Raw genomic sequence first — 20,551 nt, 5'->3', positions numbered from 1 at the left:
TTAGTTCTCCTAAGTGGTAATTAGCCCCCAAAATACAGTAACTATAATTGCTATTCAGATTTATAGAAAAGCCAGCATTTTCAGAGCATGGCAAATACTTACAGATCTAAACTGCCACTCCTGTAAGGCTCTGTGCCAGCTAAATACCACTAAGGGTTACTGCAGGGATAAAGGTCACTACCAACTGGAAATGATATTCCTTAATAATGTAATTCATTAGCTAAATGACCGCTTGCAGCAGCAATATCTTTGACAGTGCTTTATGTTTTCCACTCCTGATCAAACCCAGGGTTATCCATTGCACTCACTATGGCTGCAATGATGTCTTCGAGGGGCTGGATTCTTGCTGCAGCCACACTGTTGGTTGCTTCCACCACCTTCTCTCTTCCTTGATTAATTAGGTCCTGAGAAAACACCAGAAAAATTACTTATAAAACACAGAAACAACAAACATATTTCTTCCTGAGCCTTTTGCAAGTTCTTAATCTTTCTCTTGTACATACCTAGACTTCAATTTCCTTTTTGCTCTCAATTTGCACAAGTCAATGAGTCTAAGCTGCCACCCATCTGAATTTCAGCACAGAGYAGTTGAACAACATGAACAAACCTGGCAATTTGTAGACAGTATTTGTAAAAACCTGTTTTTGTACCCACAGGTTTTCAGAACAGCACGAGAGTGCTGCAACCCAGGTAAACTTTCTACCATGCAGACTTGAAGACGTTACACTACCTAATGTGGTAATTAAAGTCTGCAAAGAATGCARGTGATGTTCCAGAATCCTGACAATCTGCCCAGGTATAGGTTTATATACATGCAAGTTAAACATCAATAAAGCTACATGTAAAAAACTCCAAACCTTCAAGGTATTAAAATTCGGATATAATTACATAAAAACATTTAAGGTTTATATTATCCACAACTTGTGTCAGAAAACCCCTGCAGCAGCACAGGCATGTTGTGTACTTACCTCCAGCTGTTGGTTACTCATGGCTGACAGAGCACCCAAATTGTAAGGAATATAGGTCTGAGAGTTGAAATTTGGGGGCATCATGTTGGTCCCGGTTGGCATGTTGAAACGCATGGTCAGGCCCTGAAAAATACAGCTTCAGTTAATTACCAATTTATCACTTAAGAACTCTGATAATTGATGGCCTTGTGTGACAACCACACACACACAGATCAGCCCTTGGAGAGGGCCACAGGCACTGAACATCSATCATGGACCTCAGTTCAGAACCACATTTCAGTCACAGAGGAACCCAAGTTCCAKTCTTGAAAATCTCTGAGTTTAGCTTAGTTGTCATTATTTGATAYACTAAGAATAAAACGGTTTACTAGTATAACTTGTTTAAAATTAATTTTTTATATTGAAAACCCAYTACTTAATGTTAAGTTTGACCAGCCTGTAATCAAATTCTGAAGAAGTGAAATGTATTAATTCATTAGTAGGAATGTAAACCTCATTGTCCCTATGGATTTCTCATAGGGCAGCCTCAGATTTGACTGTATTGTATCTCCCCATTCTTCTCCCTCCCCAACCCTTTCCAGCAGTTCACTCAAGGTGGTCAGTGGCACTTTATGCACCCACTTTTTGTACTTTTAGTGGAAGGCTTTTGAGGGTACTTGACCAACTGAAATTCAAAAGGTAATTTGGGGTAACACCAATAAATCTGGAAGAAAATTTCAATCTTGGTGGTATTTCATTAACTTCCCTTATGCTCCTGCTAAGGGTAAAGGCACAGCTTTTGTTTTAACATCACAGTGCTTTGGTGTATCCCATACACCCAATCAGTGAGGATAAATCATCGTGGAACTTTATCTGACACAACACAAGGGCATGGGCCAACAAAATGGGAACAGGGCTGCACCTTCTTGTAATTTTGCTGATTTCTGTTGCATTATTCAATATTGTTTTATATCTTAATRTGTGTATTAGCTAAGAAAGGTAACACTGTCACACAGAGCCCTTCACAGGGACACCCTCAAATGAAAGAGAGATTACACAGGACACCAGTTGAGTTTTGCTATAAATTAGAAAAAATGCAGGTGTAAAAGTAACTTGTTATTAAAGTAACAAAAAAGCACACAGAAAGAACAAGCATTGAAAGAGCAAAAAGGACACAGTATSTCCATTTTTCTTATGTCAAAATTTGCTTTACACATTCATTTCTTGGTCTATAAGAAAATTTAATTACCCCAAAGACAAACTGAAATAGTAATTTGGACTCTAAACCTGCAAAGGTCATTTTCATATACATAAACCAGATTAAACAGCTTTACCTTCTTTTCTGCTTCATACTCTGCCCAGGCTGCCTTCCTTTCYTCTTCAGTGAGTTCCTCCTCCTCCTTATGGTCCAGGAGTGAATCATGTTCGTGATAGCCAACGATGTACTCCTTGTGGATCTGGAGCAGCTCTGCCAGGATGGTGTCCTGTCCAAAGCAGCAGAGAAAGGAGGGGTCACTCAGCAGCTCTGCTCTATTTGCTCCCCCTGTCTCCCCTCCTGCTCCCTCCCCATTCCACACACAGCAGCTCCAAGCACTCCACAGCACAATAAAACTTGAAAATCGTTTAAAAGTACAATTTTYCTCAGAGGAAGAGCAATGGATTAACAATCTGTTGCAGAGATGACAGTCCAGTCACTTAATAAACCACAGGAATGCACTTTCAGAACAACTATTCCACAACAATAAATGCACTTTCAGAACCTAAAAAAAATGCAATGTGCTCAGTGACTTTTCATTTGCTTAGGCTGGAGAGAACCTATCAATAATCTGCATTTATTATACATAAACAGCATCTCTACAGCTTTAAAACATTGAGCACTACTTAGGGTCTAACATCTTCAATTTTTTCAWTTAAATCGTTTTGTCTGAAAGCCAAGGTGATGCTGCAAAGGATGAAGAAAAACATCCCTACAGGACTATGAAAAACTGCTCCTGCTGCCCCTCAGGAGCTCCTTTTAGAGGGTCATTATTGAGTAGRGGCTTTCTAAATGATCTGTGTGGCTGATGAGCTTGATGAATTAAGGAAGCTCCAAACACCTCAGCATTCAGGCTGGAATTCCTAATATGAAAACATCACTGAACTTCTGCACCATTCCTGCAAGGAATTACAGCACAGGAGTTATGTGAGTACCTACAGTCCCTGCACATCCCTCATTCTGCCAGGGCTGGCASCAGCAGGAATCCAGCCCATCCTACCCTGGCATTTTATAATCTCAGCTGAACAATGACTGGGAAGAAGGGCCCCCAAACAAACAGATTTGTGCAGCCACTCTGGGAACAGCATGTGGACATCCAGACCAGGGGTTCTGTCACAGCAGCTACACAAAGCTGTTTGTTTCYGTGTTTGAGAAGTTAATTCTGTTAACCAATTCCCAATAAGCTCCTATCATTGTTTCCATGGCCAGCTCCTCCCAGAATATCCCGTGTGGTGTCTGCACAAGTGATGGGCACAGGGAACAAAGGGTGCTGGSTTTGGGGTGCAGAGGGAAGAAAGCCCAGAGGAGGTGGGTGAGGAGCCCAGGCTGTGTCACCAGACACATGGGTGTGGGGACAAAGGGTGGTGCAGGAACTGCCATGGGAACAGCAGGGCTGCAAACAATCCTGGAATATAACCCAGCCTCCCTCAGCCTCCAAATGGACTTCAAATTACAGCCAACTGTGCGTTTGCTTTTCTTTGTCCAAGCTTTATCTTGCGTTCACTTTAATGATGGGAGCTCAAAAACAGGAATATGGTATAAATACTCCCATTTAATACATCTACCTTATACAGAAAAACCCATATTTGTTCAGCTTGTTAATAAAATAATGATTATAAATTGGTTTGTAAGCTTTAGGATGAAAACCTGGTGATGAATGAAAATATGAAGAGAGACTGAAAAAAGGGTTTGAATTTTAAAAAAGACATTCGTCTTTATAAAATCATGATGGAAATTAAATGCTACGGAGAGATCAGTGTATCAGAAAGGAAATCTTCCATGAAGGAATGCAAGTTAAGTTGTGAATCACAGGTTTTTCTCAACCAACAGAACACTTAATACCAAAGTAAAAARTAAAAAAATTAAATAAGAAGCAAATTCTTCTAATCCTGAGATCAAAATTCATAAAGATGTCCCCTAGTATGGAACCACAGTAAAACACATGCCCTGCCTATGGCCTGAGGTAGTATAAAACACTGATATACTATATCCARCTGAACCTGAACTATGATTTTAATCTGCTTTTCCAGTCTGCATTAAAAGGGAAGAAAACTTCTGCTYCATTAAAAACTGCACATGAAACTTGGATAAACCTCCAGGAAAACAACAGACTGCACATCTGCACTGAGATTCTTTATAGAAAATAGAAGACTTCAACATCTTTCCCCCACTTAACAACACTTTCGAAGAAAACYGGTCTTGGACTGAAAGCTGGAGTGTTGTAAAGCCAAAATTCTCAAGGATGTAATTTAAAATCAAGCAGGRTTTGTTTCTTCACTTACTGACTTCTAAAACAGTTCAGGATGAAATCTCCTATCCCACTAAAAGCAAAAGAATTAAGTATTTGTTTCTTCTTACACCCAAGAAGTTAAAAGGAGTTACAAGGATCCCAGCACCATGCTCTCAATTATTCTTCCTCACACAACTCCTGGCTGAAGGATCCTAAAGACCCTTCCCACTGTGGGGTRTCACTGGAGTCAAGCAAGTTTCTGAGAAGAAATCCTATTAACCCTCCAGGYTTTTCCACATTCATGCTTAGGTGACTGGAGAAAAGATGGAACACATTTCCCCTAATTCCTGTTCGGAATTTCCTCCAGAAAGCACTCTTGGAAAGAGCAGTTCTAAAAGGCACCATTTTCAGACCTCTTGTCCCCATGTTCTGAGCACTCTGCTCTCCCAGAGCCTGCCTGGGTCTCCCCTTGCACTCTAAAATCATGTAAAAGCACTAAAAGTGGTGTTTTTACCTTGCCCAGGAATGCAGGGCGATCCCTGAGCTCCCTGCTCAGCAACCTGGGCTTTGAAGAGGCAAAGAAGCCCCAAAGACAAAGGGAATTACTGATAAACCCTGTCAGGAGCACAACTAAAGCTCCTTTTAGCCCAAAGCCTCTTTTGCTTTGCTGGTAAAGACAGGGAACAGCTCCAGGATGGAGCAGCCACACAGGTGGAGCTCCAGGGGCTTTTGTTTCCAGGGAAAAGCTGCAAACACAGAGCTGGATGCTGGGCTCACCCTGACACAGCTTTGGAACCTCATGGAACAGGATCTTTAAGGGAATTTTCATSTCTAAATGCTGTGTAATTACTTGATGTTACAATAAAATGTGTTCACATCAACAGGCTTTTTAATCAAGTTTGAAAAAAATGCTCTGCGTTGTTAAATKCATTTGTTGAGATTTGTAACTATGCTAAATCACACGTAATTTTAGCTTTGCTAAATCCCACTGAAATAAGGAATAGTTAACTGGTAATGTCTRAGTAACTTTGCAGAGCTGAATTWACTTGATGATTTACAGCYYTTTCAAACAACAAATAAAAAAGGGRTYAGAAATTTGTAGACAGCATGKACTGAGATGCACATCTTCAAAAGGACAAAACACCATTTGCTAAAACCATGAAAAAAAACCCCCAAATAATTCCAGTCCCCAGATTTGCTCTGTTTTCATGCAGGAAATGGTTAAAGCTTCTACCAACTTGACTTATACAAGCCTTACACTGATGGTGGGCATTAATATGGAATTTAATCTGTAAAACTGAGTGACAGAGCAAGTTATGAGTTTACAAACCCATCATTAATTGGTTCATTTATGTCAAAGAAAATCATTAAAATATAATTATTGCACTGGATTGATCAATGCTTCAAGTACATAGATTCAGTTGCTTCACAAGTTTTTGAGCTATTTTTATATTTTTATAAATCAGCATCAGCAAATGGCAATGCATTGGCTCTAAGTTTGTGGAGGCATAAATACATAAAGCATGAAATAACTAAGAATACAAAAAGATAAAATACTATTAACTACAATGTAAAGGAAGATGTTTCAGGAGGTTAAAACCTGAATTTTCAAAAATCAAAACATGTAACATGATAAAAAGAATAAATTTTTCAGCTATCTMTAATTTTCTGTTTACTGTGAGAAACATTAATAAAGGGCTGAGCCACAGGCAGGGCAGTTGTTCCCAAGGGTTTTCCAGTTCCTCACACTCCCTGAATCCCCCATGGGTGGTCCATGGACTGGGCAGGGCATGGCTGGATATTCCCAGTGCCAGGGTGATGCCTGACCACAGTTCATTGTGTTACTCTACAGACAGCTGAGAATGGGAAAGAGCATTTTCCTTGGAAATGAACAGATTTACAAACTGCAGAGCCTCCCTCCCCACACCCAGGCCCTGCAGARTGACCAAACCACAGAAATTTAACCAGTGCAAGAAGTGCTGGCCACTCCCTGATGTGTTCCTGGTTCCCAAATATTCACCTGGTAAGAAGCAGAGATTTCCACAACAGCTGAAGGYTGAATTAGCCACAGAGACCATAAATGAAAATATAAACCCACAGCCTGATCTTAAATGTAAACTGACTGGGAAAAAAAAGAATAAAATAATGGAACCAGTTATTCCTTCCCCTCCAGTTTATTCTTACCTAAGTGCAACTCTTCCCCAGTCTTTACCATATCTCTACTAATGCTCCCCACAGGAGGTTAAACAGGGAATTAAAACCCAGGATGTCTTGGCAAAAGCAAACATGGATTAARCTGACTTTTCCATCCAGTGCCACCTCACAGATGTGTTATCACAAATTGAGGCTGTGCTGGGTATCACCAGCACCCATTCAGATGGTAATTTGAATTTTCCAGTTTCATGCAGTCAAACTTCCATTCACTCACAATGTGTGGACAAGTGTCTTGTTTGCTCTGATTTAAAAGTTTGCTCTTTTAATGAATATCTTTCTCTTACAGTGTCAATYACACTGAAGGGAAACTCCTCACCCAGCTCATTTACAGGATCTATTATATAAATTATATATTTTACAATGTTTGCTGYGATTCACCTCCACTCCAAGTGGCCAGCACAGCTCTACACTAAAAACCTGAAAAATCTCATGCCTTTAATCAGACTCAAATTGTTTTCGCAGCACAAAATTCCTGATGATGGGCACCACTTACTTTTGGCAACATGGGGGTGTCCCTCTTCTTCTTCTTCTCTGAGTTGGGGTCATCCAGCAGGTCTGGCTCGAAGGTGTAGAGCTCGGTGAGCTCGTTCATGGTGAAGTGACGCTCCACCTGCTGCTGGTCCACCACCCTGAAGGACAGCGACTGCTTTGTCACCTGCCGGTCGTAGATCTTGTCCTCCATGGTTCCCTAAACACAGACAAACCCAGCTCATCCACAGAAAATCCTTCCAGACAGAAAAGAGCCAAAATAACAACCCAGCAGTTGTGTTTTCCTTGTTTCCTCAACCAGGTTTCTATCCCTTTGTTTGCTAAGCAATGAAAGAAAAAACCTGCTGGAAGCAACACAGCAGGAATTGTGCATGGGACAGATGTCATTGAGCTGTTGAGCAGAGGAAGAAAATCGTTCTTTTAGTGGTGTTTTTAAGAGATCCAGTTTTGCTTCAATTCCCCAAAGTAGGATTATGACCAAGAAATGGCAATTTTCACAGCATGTACCTTATTTTGCTGCTTTGAGCAGCCTGTAAAAAGGAAAACAGATACCATATCACTGTGGTGGAGGGGAGAGGGGAAAAGAAGCAGTCAAGTCTAATTCACCACAGCTGTGTACAAAAAAATTAGATCTTTGATGGAAAAAAAGGAAAATTACTTATTTTTTGAAAAGGAAAAAAAAAATGACTGAGAAGGACAAGAACAGCACAGCCTGTTCTGAASAGCGTTCATTTAAAAAGGATATCAACAGTTCAAAAGTGCACAGAGAAAACTACAAAAATAAACTGAAGCCTGAAGAAAWGCCCCATTTCTGACAGTAACAGGTCCCAGACAAGGATCTGCTTCAGTTGGGATGGAAACAGTGACTGGATCAAGGGTTAAGTGACACTGGGAAAGGGCTCCAGGCCACTGTCTCACACCTTAAGCAAGACATTTTTAACAGAAATAAYGGCCTGACACAAAGCACAGAGCAGGGTCCCCCAGAATTATTACCCATCTTTAACATCTGCAGGCTGTGATACAAGTTTTCAAGTCAGCACTGGATGCCTTTCTATAAAAACCTCTTTATCTCCCCGTGGTTTCATTCCAGTTGGACCATCAGGGGCTGTAGAAGGGRCTGCCCTGGGCAGGGCTATTCCCCAACAAAAACAACGTCCTCAGCAGGGTCTGCTCCATTCAGAATTTCTAGTGGTGTGCAAATTAAAAAAACTGAGACCCTTGTTCTGAGTCTGGACATGTGAATCACTGCTGGAATTCCAGAATTTGCGTTACACRAAGTGTCAGACAAGGTGGATTTAGTGGATTTAACAGGAAATAATTTGTCATTTGTTTTACCATTCTTTCCTTCAAGTGCTGCTTCAGTGGCCAAATGCTGCTACAGATCAGGGCTGGATCACTGTGGATGACCACAGACTCCAACAGAAACCCAAACAGGTACAATCCCAAAAGCCACAGCTCCCAGGTTTGACTGCAGGATGAAACAGCCCAAAAATACCAGCCAGAAACGTACCTGAGCCAAAAACCTGTACACAAACACAGGCTTGTTCTGCCCGAAGCGATAAACCCTGAAGATACTCTGGATGTCATAGGAGGGGTTCCAAGAGGCATCAAAGATGATGACTCTGTTAGCAGCCACCAGGTTTATTCCCAGAGAACCTGCTTTAGTGGATATGATAAACAAGCGGCCTCTGGAACAGAAAAGAGTTGCAAAATTGGAGTATTTTGGAAAAAAACTGTTGTTCCTGTGTTGCTGTGTTACTATGGAGTTGTTCATACACTGAAATAACTCTGAAACTTCATTAAAAGAATGTATTAAGTATAAAACAGATGCAGATTTTAAAATTTTACTTGTAGCACAACATACACTCCCAAAAATACACATCAAGGCCTTTTGCAAACCAGCTGTCAACAAAAACTGGTGGGCAAGAGAAAATTTTGGGRTTTGCATTTTCAAGTTCTAATGAAATTAGTTATATCAAATTAAACCATAATTTTAAACAGGCAGATTCCATGCTATTGAAAATCTTTCCTGGCCTGCAAGCTTTCAGGGCAACTCCAGTGACACAGTCCCTTTGATTTATCTGCTTTTTTTGAATGCCAAKCTCACTCAGGCTCAACTTGGCACTGGTTCTTGACAGACACCTGACAGAAYAAACTATTTAAACATATTAACACTGAATTAGTTTACTTCTTAATTTGACCTTTTTTCCCCCTACAACATAATTACATACTTTATTTTTTTAACAGATCTAGGAAGGTGAAGCTCCTTAATGTCATTCAACTGCAAGTTTACACCTCTCTACCCAAATCAGAGCTGAAAGTCCCAGTTTGGATGAGCAGTGGAGGGCTGGGAGCCGGTTCTGGAGGCAGCTAAGAGAGTTAATTTGCTTCTGAGTGGCTCAGGGACTGCAACCTCCTGGCCACACCCTTCCTAGGYTCTTCTATCCTTTTAAGTATTTGCAATAAAAACACTTTCTCTGATTTAAATTGGTTCCAATCTAAAGGASCATGAAAAGAGAAAGGAAACACTGCTGAGTAAAACGGAATTGATCTAAGGAACTCAGTAACAYATTGCTGCACATTTTCTGTGTGAGTTCTGACAACACTGGGATCATTATCTGCCTGGTGTTAAGGTCATTAAGCAAGTAAAAATAATAAAAAATGGGGAACAAAAGAAAGAAAAGGGGAAAATAAAGCATGTATCTCAAAAGAGATCTCACCTCACATTAGTTTCATCATTAAACTCTTCAGCCCATTTCTTTCTGGACTGAGCTGTCGTGGAGCCATCCAAGCGATAATAATCAATATTCCTGAACCAYTTCCCTTCACCTGTACATGCAACAAAGTTATTAAAATGGTGTAAATACCCAGACTGGTAACACTGGATACACACAACTCTCTAAAGAGCAAAGAATAAATACAGAACATAAAATACATTAATGTRACAATGGGAAAGGCCACATGTTTTYGGAGCATAGATACAGACACTTGCCACAGACAYGCCTTGAAAAATCATGTATCTAAAATATGTATGGTAACAGAAAATAAKAGCAATTGATTTGTGCTGACAATGATCATCCACAAGCCTGCAAYGGCAGTTTTTGTACAAACTAGAATTTAAAGATAGAAATTTATCATCCAAAAAAGTRTTCTGAGGTTAAATTTAAATTTAATTCTTTAAAATACCTGAGCTTTTTGGGGGAGTCCTCTTATTTTTCACTATTTCCATCTGTGTACATACATTTGCAGAGCTATGGCCTAACCTGGAGCCAAAGTTAATTGTARAAGTACCAAAGATGATGTTACATGTAATCTTTAGGTACTGCAGCACTAATTGCATTTTCCAATTGATCCAGGCAGGTTCATGTTCCAGCATCAGTGTCAGTCTCCCACAGTACCAGCACTGATAAGTCAGTGCTCTAAAGGAGATTTCAAAGGTCAAGCTCATTTTGGAACTGAAATCCAGCAAAATCTTTGGGTTTAATTACCCTGTGAGTTACAACAATTTCTTGTCATACTGGGGAAAAAAATAACTGCAGCTGATGGAAGATTTTCTCGCAGTGTCAGTATCACTGAGCCACTTTTCCCTTATCTCTAAGTGTAAACACGAAGAGTTGGATGAGAGACTGGAAAGGAAAAGCACTTGAAGGAATTCTTCAAGCCACATGCACTTGGGAATGAAACTCCAAGTAAGGACAAACAGCAGCTTCAGGAACTCAGGGAACATCCCAGTGAGAAATTCCATGTCATTTGAGCATCACTAGGATAATAATTAATCCAATACTTGCTCCCTTATGAAATCCACAAGCCAACCTGCTGCTGCACATATAAAGCCAAAATTCACGTTTTCCATGTTTTACATGCTGGTTTAAAGCAGCCTCATTTTCCTTCCCTCTCTCTCTCCCAGGAGGAAGGATCAGGATTTGCCATGCACCAGAGTTTAACATCATTTCTGTGTGGAATTGAACAAAATGATGCTTTCTCTCAGATGTGAGTATTTCATCTGCTCAGGCTACAACAGGCATGGATGACACAGAATGAGATCAGAAGCACAAGTCCAGAATGGGACACAGAAAACACCTGCAGGGGAGACCAGTAACCCTGGCAGCTTCAGGGATAGTCCAGAGCATGCAATATCCTCATGAAAAACTTATTCCAAACCCATTCCCTGGGGAGTGAATAGAGACTTGYGGAAGAGTCATGAGCACTGCAGCTGTTGAAGGAGACACTCACCTTTATAGATAGTACGCTCATCTCCGTCAGATTTCTCCCTGTTAGCCAGCTCCAGGAAATCTTCTATCAAATCCAGAGATATCAGGGACTGGCTGAACACTAGGCTGAAAAAAGAAACAGAGAAACACCAAATTCATCTCTGGAGTTATTTTTATTATTGTACTGTTTCATTTTTGTTCCCTCCTCTGATACGAACTTGGAGACAAAAACCATTTCCAGCCATAGAGCACAACTGTGGTGGAGCACATTCAGGTATGGGAAGAGTCCCTGACAAAAAGGGATGGAACATGCTTGTCTGCTTCAGAAAGCAGCCACAGCAGCATGACGAGGGCATGGAGTACACTGTCACACTGATATATTTATAAAGTCTTTAGTAACATGTCCAGAACTTACACTTTGTCCCCGAGCTCCTCYGCCATTCGAAGGATTTCAAAGAGAAGCACCATTTTCCCAGAATGTTCCAACACCTCAGCATCTGCATCAGTGACAAAATCTTTGTACCAATCTGGAGCTGGGCTGCCAGGATTGGAAGAGGATGCTGCTTTGCCTATTAGAAAAAAACAGAGAAAAAGGAGTAAAAATCAAAGATGAAAACATGGTGCCATTTAAATGTTTTGAATGTGTGAACTAYAGAATTGTTCCCCCATTAATTATGAGAGTTAAGGTATGAAAAGAAGTAAAAAGGCATAGTAAAAACAGCCTTTGCACTACCAGCAATTACAAGGCTGCATGAGAGCAAATATTTAAGTGATGCAGAGACAGATACTCACTCTGTCTAGAATGGAATTCCTTTAACACATTTAATCTCAATGTATAAACGTTCTACATATACACCTTCCCCCCCTTACCCACTTAAAACATATTTGTCATTGGGATGGGGCAAAAAACCCAAAAAGATTTCTCACCCTAACTGTCCCCAAAAAATTTTATTACATAAGGAAAAGGATTAGATACATATGAAATAATAGAATCAGAAAGTTTTCTCTGTGATACCAGATACCAGACAAAAACTAATTATTAAAGGAAAAAACAAATATTAAATGTGCAGCTGTAAGAAGTTTGAATAACAACTTTAAAAAGGCCTTGTATTCCTGCTGCATAGGATCTGCTTGCTCAGCATCCAACTCAAATTTCAGATACAACAAACTGTGACATATATTTCCTGATCTTTCCAATAATCTTTCAGAAGTAAGTTTTAAAAAGTTGAAAAGCAGCATGTTTTCTCTTCATTTTCTATCACTTTGTACTTCTTAATTAAAAAATTTCACTGTGCCTCAAAACCCCTGCATTCTAAATTGATTCCCCTTGTTTTTCCAGGGTAAATACATTAATTAGAAGTAGCAGGAGCTGTGAGTAAGGAATTCAGGAATTTGCCATTCTGCCATGCACCAGAACTCCTGACAGACCTCTCAAAATGCCTTTTGCAAAATGAAGCTGCCTCACATTTTCATCTCTGTGTTATCCTCACCTTCATCTGACTTTGTTGATGTAGGGTCGTTTGTAAGATCTTCTACATTTCCTTCCCCACCTCCACGAGATCTTGAATTCCAGACTTTAATGACTTCAACGTCATTATCACTGCCACTTCCACTGGAGCTACTTTCTTTCTTCACCTTTTTCCCCTTGGATTTTTTTTTCCTAAAAAAACATCTTTTTTTTTAAATCCATGCTAGGGAACATATTCTAACAGAACACATAAAATACAAAATAAACTGTATAGAAACCCATTCTACTAAGGAAACAACTCCAAAAAACAAAATAAAAGCTCAATTACTTTGCATAATCATCAGAACTTAAGCTCATGGAAGTTTCGTCGGAATCTGAAGCTATGAAATCATCCATGCTGTCTTCATCAAAATAGCCCTCAAAAGAGAAAAAACAGAAATTATTAAGTATGTTCATCCAGCAGCTTTTATTAAACCTTTAGCCATCTGCTTACTCTTCATTTAAACAATGGAGAGTTCTACAAAGGCCTGGCCTTGCAAAATGTTTTAAGGATGACAACATACCCAGCAAGAAAAATATGAMAAAACCAGCAGCAGAACTACCCCACAGCAACAAAGATTTCCATTAATTTGACGAAACTTTACCTAGAGTTTGGCAGAGCTTATTTGGAAAGTTCTCAAGTGAGAGTATTTTGATATATCTAATTTACCTTATTTTCTTTGCTAATATAATCCAGCTGCAAACACCAAGGGTGAGTCCAGATTCTGCTCAACATCTGGAAATCCTGGAATAGTTTAGCTCCAGCTTTGCCTCTTCCACCTTCATTGCCACCACCTACACCTGACAATAAAGTTCAGGTTTTAGAGTGAACCCTGAAGCCAGTTTGCCACACACTGTTCCCCTTTGAAGAAGGGGGAACAGTGCAGGTCTGAGTGTTCTTTCCAGCTGCACATCATACTGTAACATCTCTTGTAAAAGGGCTCAAATTACTCAGTCACAGGCAGTTTTTCTCCTAGTTAAAGTTGTCAAAATTAGATTTTCCCCTTTTTCTTGATAATGAGAAACACGATTATATTTTTTACATAAAAGCACATTGCTGCCCAATACAGGAATGCATACAAACCCTCTTAAAAAGACAGACACGTCTACTTAGGTTTTCTAAGAGCAGCCCAAGGTGGAAAACACAAAACAAATTTGCATTTAGGTTTCAATGAATCTGGCTAACTAATCAGAGCTACCTTTAATGACTTGTAATGCTGCACATTAAAAAAACTAAAAAACTCAGTCTACTTGATCGTTGTCCAAGTATTTCAGTGCAAAGCAGTTCAATCTTCAGAGAATTAATTTTCACCTAGCAACTGTGGCAAAATGGCCCTTTTTAAAGGCATCAGTGCTGTCAGCAGGCACATACCTGTGAGGTGATCCAGGTAATACTGGTACAGCTTGCACTGGATCGGGGTCATCCGCACCTCGAGCACGTACTCGTATTTGGGGGGCAGGAACTTCGTTAATGCGGTGTAATCTTTCCTCTGCAATTTTACAAACAGGAAACCTTCAGTCACAGAAACATGGAAATGGYTCCTGAGAGCTTAAGGACTTGGGGCATCTCAAATGACAAAGCACCGTGGATCAATGACAATGATTCAGGTGATTTCCAGCACAAAGGAGGGGAAAACATCTCAGTAAATAGAATTCAGCTACAGGTCCTGGCAGCACAAACCCACCTTCCCCACTCAGGTGCTTTTTAGGGCAGTCTGACCAGTTCCAAGTCCTTCCAGAGTTGATTGCAGCTCCAGTAGCTCTCTGGGAACTATTTTTGTGGGTTTTTTTAGAATACTGAAAGCTTTTTGYGTGAAAGCACAGCTAAGTCAAGCAGCTACTAATCAATGTTTGTGTCACAGAGGGACTGACACTCAGCAGAACATATTTGCTGAGTAACYTGCTTGGGGCAATGCAGATTTTACTTCTGTTTGGGGTTTTTTGACTCTTACATTTGTCTGTCTCTCCACCCACCCAATRACCACAAGAGAAAGCTGCTCTCTGTGGACAGGATCTGCCCTGCACAGGGCTGGGAGAAAATCCATGTGGGCTCCATCCAATGCTCTTTCCACCTAAAGTCTGTAAGGTAACAATTTCTTCACCCTTCTGCACCTGAATCATTTTCCTTCTCTCGTGTTCACCATTGTTCTGATTCTCATAGGTCAGAAAAAAGAGGTATTCACAAACAACTGACAAACTATGGATCGCCAACTTTCTATGCAGACTTTAAGGAGTTCCTAAATGAGCATTTGGAATTAAAGAGGAATATTTCAAAGCAACTCATGTACTACTCTACCATAACATGTTCTAGCAGGAAACACCTGTATTCTCTAATACATGTATTTTAGAATACACTGACATTTGAAGAAAAAATATAAAGCTTTTCTGGTCACAATAAATAATTGTTAGAGCAGAGATCTAGTAATCAGTGAAACTATTGATGTTAGAAGATGTAAGGAGCTATAATAAGCATTTTACAGGCCTTTGGGTGCTTTTATCYGAGTGACAGGAAATAATTCCTCTCCTTCCCTGCAGTTAAGTGATCAGTTAAGAACAAACTGTTCTCACCTGAACACAGCCAGCCAACATCTCATAGAGGATGTGAGCACGTTTCTTCATCACCCTGACATCYGCCAGAGTGGAGTCTGCGCACTGCCCGTTCTGGATGGGATTGATGAATCGATTCCGGAATTCCTTAATTGAGCCAAGCAAATTCTCCTTAATGAAGTTAACCATGCAGTGATCTAGGAGGAAAAGATCAGACTTSAGTGGTTCAAAATGGAAAGTGCAGTACTGGGATTAATGCAAACAGAAAAGAAATATGTCATGTCTAAATACAGAGAAACCCAGCAGGCAGCTGCACCGTATCAAATTCTTTTCTTCCAATCCATCTAAATATATCTTCATGTGGTTGACAGGCAAATGTGTATTGAAGGAAATAAAAGACAACTACTCACATTCTATAAGATTATTCTGCAGTGGTGTTCCTGTCAGAATTATTCTTCTCCTAGACCGAATAGAATTCATTGCCTTAGAGACAGCAGATGCTTCATTTTTTAATATGTGTCCTTCATCACACACCACAAAGTCAGGACCTGGAAAGACACAACATTAAATATTTTTATTTAAAATATTTTATTGCCACAAAGAACCTGACAGCATAAAATATCCAAAATTTGTTCTACTGATGTTTTGTAAGGGTTTTTTTACAGTTTTTTAGGTGTGTTTCATGGTGAGATTTTTTAGCACTGGTTGGTTCTAAGCCTTCCCACAAGCATTCACATCAGCCACTGTGGTAAACTACAGGCTGCTGCTTGTAAAGGCTTCATGGGAAGAGTTAAATTCAGCTTTGCAGCATATTCCTGTTAAAATGGTCTATCCCTGCAGCTGGCTGTRCACGGCTGCACCTCCATCCACCCAATCAAAACTCGGTAAAATTCCTTCTCTCCAGCTTTAGGCTGCCATCTACTGACACTCAGGCAATCCCAAAACACCCCAGATCAGGTCACCTGACATTTTCCATCAAGGCAACAGTACCAATAGGGCACAGGGTGCAATCAGAAGTCTTAGATTATACAACACAAACCCAGATTTGATTTGAATTACAGACAAGTGAATTGCCACCTTGCAGCTGAAAGTCACTTCAGGAATGTCCTCAGCTTTCTTCCAGAAGATAAAATATCAGTCTGGTTTAAGTGAGCTGCACAAGGAATGTCAAAACCACACCACAACTCATTTCCACAGTGTGCAAAGCAACTCTAATAATAAAATAAATAATACCCAACTTGGCAGAACAGACTAACACACTCTAATTGTTTTCAGATTTAGCACAATTTCTGGAATTTCTTTCCTTGAAAATGAAGTAAAAGATACTCTAGGATCCAACTAATAACTCAGAATAAATGTTTTACCAGCTCTAAACCTGACCTCAGCTCCAGCACTCTCAACTCTGAAAGCAGCTCATGACAAGTTGCTGCACCTTGGAGGAAAGCCACCAGCTGGGTTCAGCAAATCAGCTCTAAAAAGGCCAATATTGGAGGAGCAAAGGGGGATTTGTCAGCAAGGACAGTCTAATCTTTTATAACTTACTGAGAAGAATTTAAACTGCCTTGTAAAGAAGAAAATTAACTGTAAGGCAGTTAATTAACAGAGATCAATTACACCTCTCACCACTTGCATGCCAGTGCCAGTCACCTTAATCAYGACATTTTAACGTGATTTTAAGGTCATTTAAAAGACATTTGAATCTTACACATTAAGAGAAAGGAATCAAGATGGTATTTATTTCTTACCATGCAAAAAAAAAACCAACACAAAAACCAAACTTTTGAACCAAGTCTAGAAGCCAATTATGAAAATCCACATATGAATGCCAAACACACCTAGGCTTGTCCAAGCCAATGTATTTCTGAATTTTCCCACCCACCACAGAAACATTTCCCCCTAATATTTCATGACTTTTGTACCTTCCCAGTTTTGACARCATGAAAAACCCTGAGTGGCTACACACAAAGCCTTCCTTTAATTTTATGTAACCATCCCTAGCAGTGACAGATCTTTTCTCTAGTGAACATTTTATTACTGTGATTCATTCACATGAAGTTAAAGAAATCAAATTAAAAAGCCACCTAAAAACCTGTTCTTTAGAGTAAGTGAATGACAGAAAAGTATGAAAAAAACCCCTATCTTAGTACAATTATTCATGATTTGTTTGGCAGGCATGCAGCACTGATATCTCGARCAAACATCTTGGCCACAATTCAGCAGCAGGGATTTTCATAAATTTGTGGGGTTTTTCCCTTGTTCGTACAAAACACAAATGCAAATCATTATGGACAGAACATTCCTCAAAATATGATAAAGGAATGTAAAACTTAAAGGGACCTCAGGGGATCATTTAGATCATTTTCTCTGTTTGAGATAAGGGTTCTGAGAAAAGGGGCAGAAATGACAGAAATGGGAAACTCCACAGCCTGTCTTGTTACACACTGTGCAACAGTACCCAGTTTGCTGCAAATCCGAATAAACTTTGCCCTCTCCTTTCTCTAAATGATGTCGAAACCAACTGATTACACTCCTTTGATTAACCAGCTCTTAAATGGTGGAAAATTTCTCCATTTAGTTGGGTTTTTTTCTAGGCTAAAAAGCCTTACTCATACAATCTTTCCTCAAAGTCTTTATCTTCTCATCCTTCTTAYAGTCCTTATACATGTCAATATATTGAAATGCATAAAAATTAGAAATATATAGATATATAAACACACTTTTCCTGCTCCTCTGAATTCTACAAGGACTCTATGCAACTGCCAATTAAAGAGCAGTTTCCAATTTAAACAGTATCAGAATCGTTGTTAGTAGCAACAAGCACAAAAAATATCAAGTGATTGAAGTGCTACAAGCAGAGCAGAGCAATGATAATAAACCAACAGTCACTTTGAGCATGGCACAAAGCAGCCTGGAAACCCTGCCTGTGTGTATAATCCTGCCATTCTTTCACATAGCAGAGCTGGTTAATTCATGAAATCATTTCTCCACCCATAAACTTTGGCTAAACCTTCCCCCTCTGGTCCCTCTGACAGTGCAACACAAGCTTTTCCTATATAATACATCCTACCCTGAATAATGAGTATTCATTAAATATCTCATTAAATCAGCACTCCAATACCAAATTTGCAGCTTTTTTAATGGGAAGTGCTCCCAGAGACCAGGGTTTCCCTAATTCCAGTCTCAGTTGCAAGCCAGCACAGGGCTTTCTCCTRTGCTGGAACCTGCTGTAGTGCCCACGCTGATTCACCAAGAGAGCAAGAAACACATGAGAATCCTGCAATGCACATTCTCATCCATTCAGCCCATCCAAATAACTCCAAAAATAATGGGTTACAACACATGGACACTGCTGTCTTTCTGCAATTAGTTAAAATAAAGAGGTGAGGCAATGTGAAATGCCCTCAAGTTGTGCCAGGAGAGGTTCAGSCTGGTTATTGGGAAAAAWTTCTCCACTGAAAAGAGTGGTTAAGCATGGRAGGAGYTGCCCAGAGAGGTGATTGACTCATTATCCCTGGAAATGTAAAAACAATGAGTAGATATGATAGACCATARCACACTTTAGTGGGCATGGTGGTCAGCAGTCAAAGGCTGGACTTGAYCTTGAAGGTCTTTTCCAACCTTAAAGAKTCTAYGATTCTAYGAAAATAATTATGGAGTTATTTCAAGGCTGATTTTCCTAATGGTGTGATTCCATCCTACCAACCAGTCCTAGAAGAGAATACAACAGGAGGCTCCATGTTCATATGGAATTATTCAGAAATCTGTAAGGCTCAGTGTGGTGCAGCTTCCAAACTCAATTAAAACGACACAAGGCCATGATCTAATGACAACCACTTCTCTGTCCCACTGTCTGAAGGGCTCCGGAAGGAGAACAGGAACATAGCAGGATGTAGAAGCCATGGGATGGCACAGGGAAGGTTACACAGTCACTGTTTCCTCCTAATACGCCACCTCACCCCACAGCCCAGTATTTTTRGGGTTACACAAACACAAAGCCGTGAAGGAACAGTGTTGCTGTACAGACAAATGGTAACAATCCCTGTGTTTGCCCTCCCTTACACTTTCCACCAGGAAAAACCCCACAAAAATCAATCATTGTATTTCATTTTATTTATCACTGCACCAGAACAAGACCCACAAAGTACAAAATTACTGTCCTGCCACCACTACTGTGAGACAGCAATTCACAACTTTTCTCTCTTGGCTTTGACTTTCCAGACAATATTCAAAATAAATACAATACCCTGAGAAAATCAGATACAGAATAGCACAAACAGCACAGGGTTCCCCCCCCCCCCTTTTTTTTGTTTGGTGGTTTTTTGTTTTTTTTTATCTTAGTAACTATAGCTCAGGTAGGAGGAGTCAAAAACCCCACTGGCAAGAAATGCATTTCCTTCAGTGCTTAAATAATGTGTGTGGAATCAACACTAAATATCAACAAAAACAGTTCATCAACTGCTGTACTGGAGCTCCCCTGACTCCACAACAATTGTATGACTTAGCCAAGCTGGCAGAAAATTAATTAATGTTTTAGCTGCTCCRACAAGCCTTTCTGCAGAGCTGGAGATGGCAATTCCACTTGGCCAATGCCAAAAGTCACAAAGTTCTTTTTTCCATTAAAATAAACTTTGTCTGTTAGAACAGAATTCACGGTCCTACTGTGAATTTTAAGGTCACAAAATCAAACTCATCAAATACAATTATCAATCAGAAATAGGAAAAAAAAATAGAAGCAATCACACACTGTCAATGTAAAGTTCAGTTAGAGAATTAAAATTTTTAAAAAAACAGCTCCATTTACCCTGCCTTCTACATATCTGCATTCACAGCAAAGGTCCTTTTAAAAACAGTTTTAAGACATCCTGTACAACCCTAAGTTATTTYCAGGTATCAGTTGCCAGTTCAGAATTTGTAGGGAAATTTTGCTATTTTGGTGAACCTTCCTAATCCTAGAATTTTTAGTTCTTTTTGCTGAGCACCTGATCAATCAGTCACATTAACTTGGAACACTTTCAARTGCTTCCATACATGCTGACATCAATTTGCTCAGTTCAGCTCGGCTCAAACCAGRCATCTGTTCCTCAAGATTGAAAAAATAATTAACTGCTTTATCTGAATTCCCTTAATTAGCACTTCATTAACACTCGTTTT

The 20,551-nt window shown here is 39.8% G+C and overlaps 1 protein-coding gene across 1 annotated transcript in view; it reads right to left on the bottom strand.

Annotated features, from left to right (window-relative positions):
• The window catches only part of ATRX (ATRX chromatin remodeler), a 67,247-nt gene that overhangs the window by 3,997 nt on the left and 42,699 nt on the right, over window positions 1–20,551 (bottom strand). The window contains exons 20-33 of the mRNA XM_057370133.1: window positions 15,811–15,948; window positions 15,422–15,597; window positions 14,226–14,343; window positions 13,524–13,654; window positions 13,143–13,231; window positions 12,837–13,006; window positions 11,762–11,915; window positions 11,369–11,472; window positions 9,856–9,964; window positions 8,646–8,823; window positions 7,140–7,334; window positions 2,282–2,431; window positions 969–1,091; window positions 309–404 (exon numbers count right to left, since the gene is read on the bottom strand). Of these exons, the coding sequence (XP_057226116.1) occupies window positions 309–404; window positions 969–1,091; window positions 2,282–2,431; window positions 7,140–7,334; window positions 8,646–8,823; window positions 9,856–9,964; window positions 11,369–11,472; window positions 11,762–11,915; window positions 12,837–13,006; window positions 13,143–13,231; window positions 13,524–13,654; window positions 14,226–14,343; window positions 15,422–15,597; window positions 15,811–15,948 (1,931 nt within the window). The remainder of the gene's footprint in view (window positions 1–308; window positions 405–968; window positions 1,092–2,281; window positions 2,432–7,139; window positions 7,335–8,645; window positions 8,824–9,855; window positions 9,965–11,368; window positions 11,473–11,761; window positions 11,916–12,836; window positions 13,007–13,142; window positions 13,232–13,523; window positions 13,655–14,225; window positions 14,344–15,421; window positions 15,598–15,810; window positions 15,949–20,551) is intronic.

The sequence above is a fragment of the Malurus melanocephalus genome, unplaced genomic scaffold (genome assembly GCF_030028575.1).
Source record: "Malurus melanocephalus ecotype Western Australia unplaced genomic scaffold, MMel_1.1 scaffold_120, whole genome shotgun sequence".
Lineage (NCBI taxonomy): Eukaryota > Metazoa > Chordata > Aves > Passeriformes > Maluridae > Malurus > Malurus melanocephalus.
Note: the sequence above shows the minus strand (reverse complement) of the source record. Positions and strands in the feature narration are given on the sequence as shown.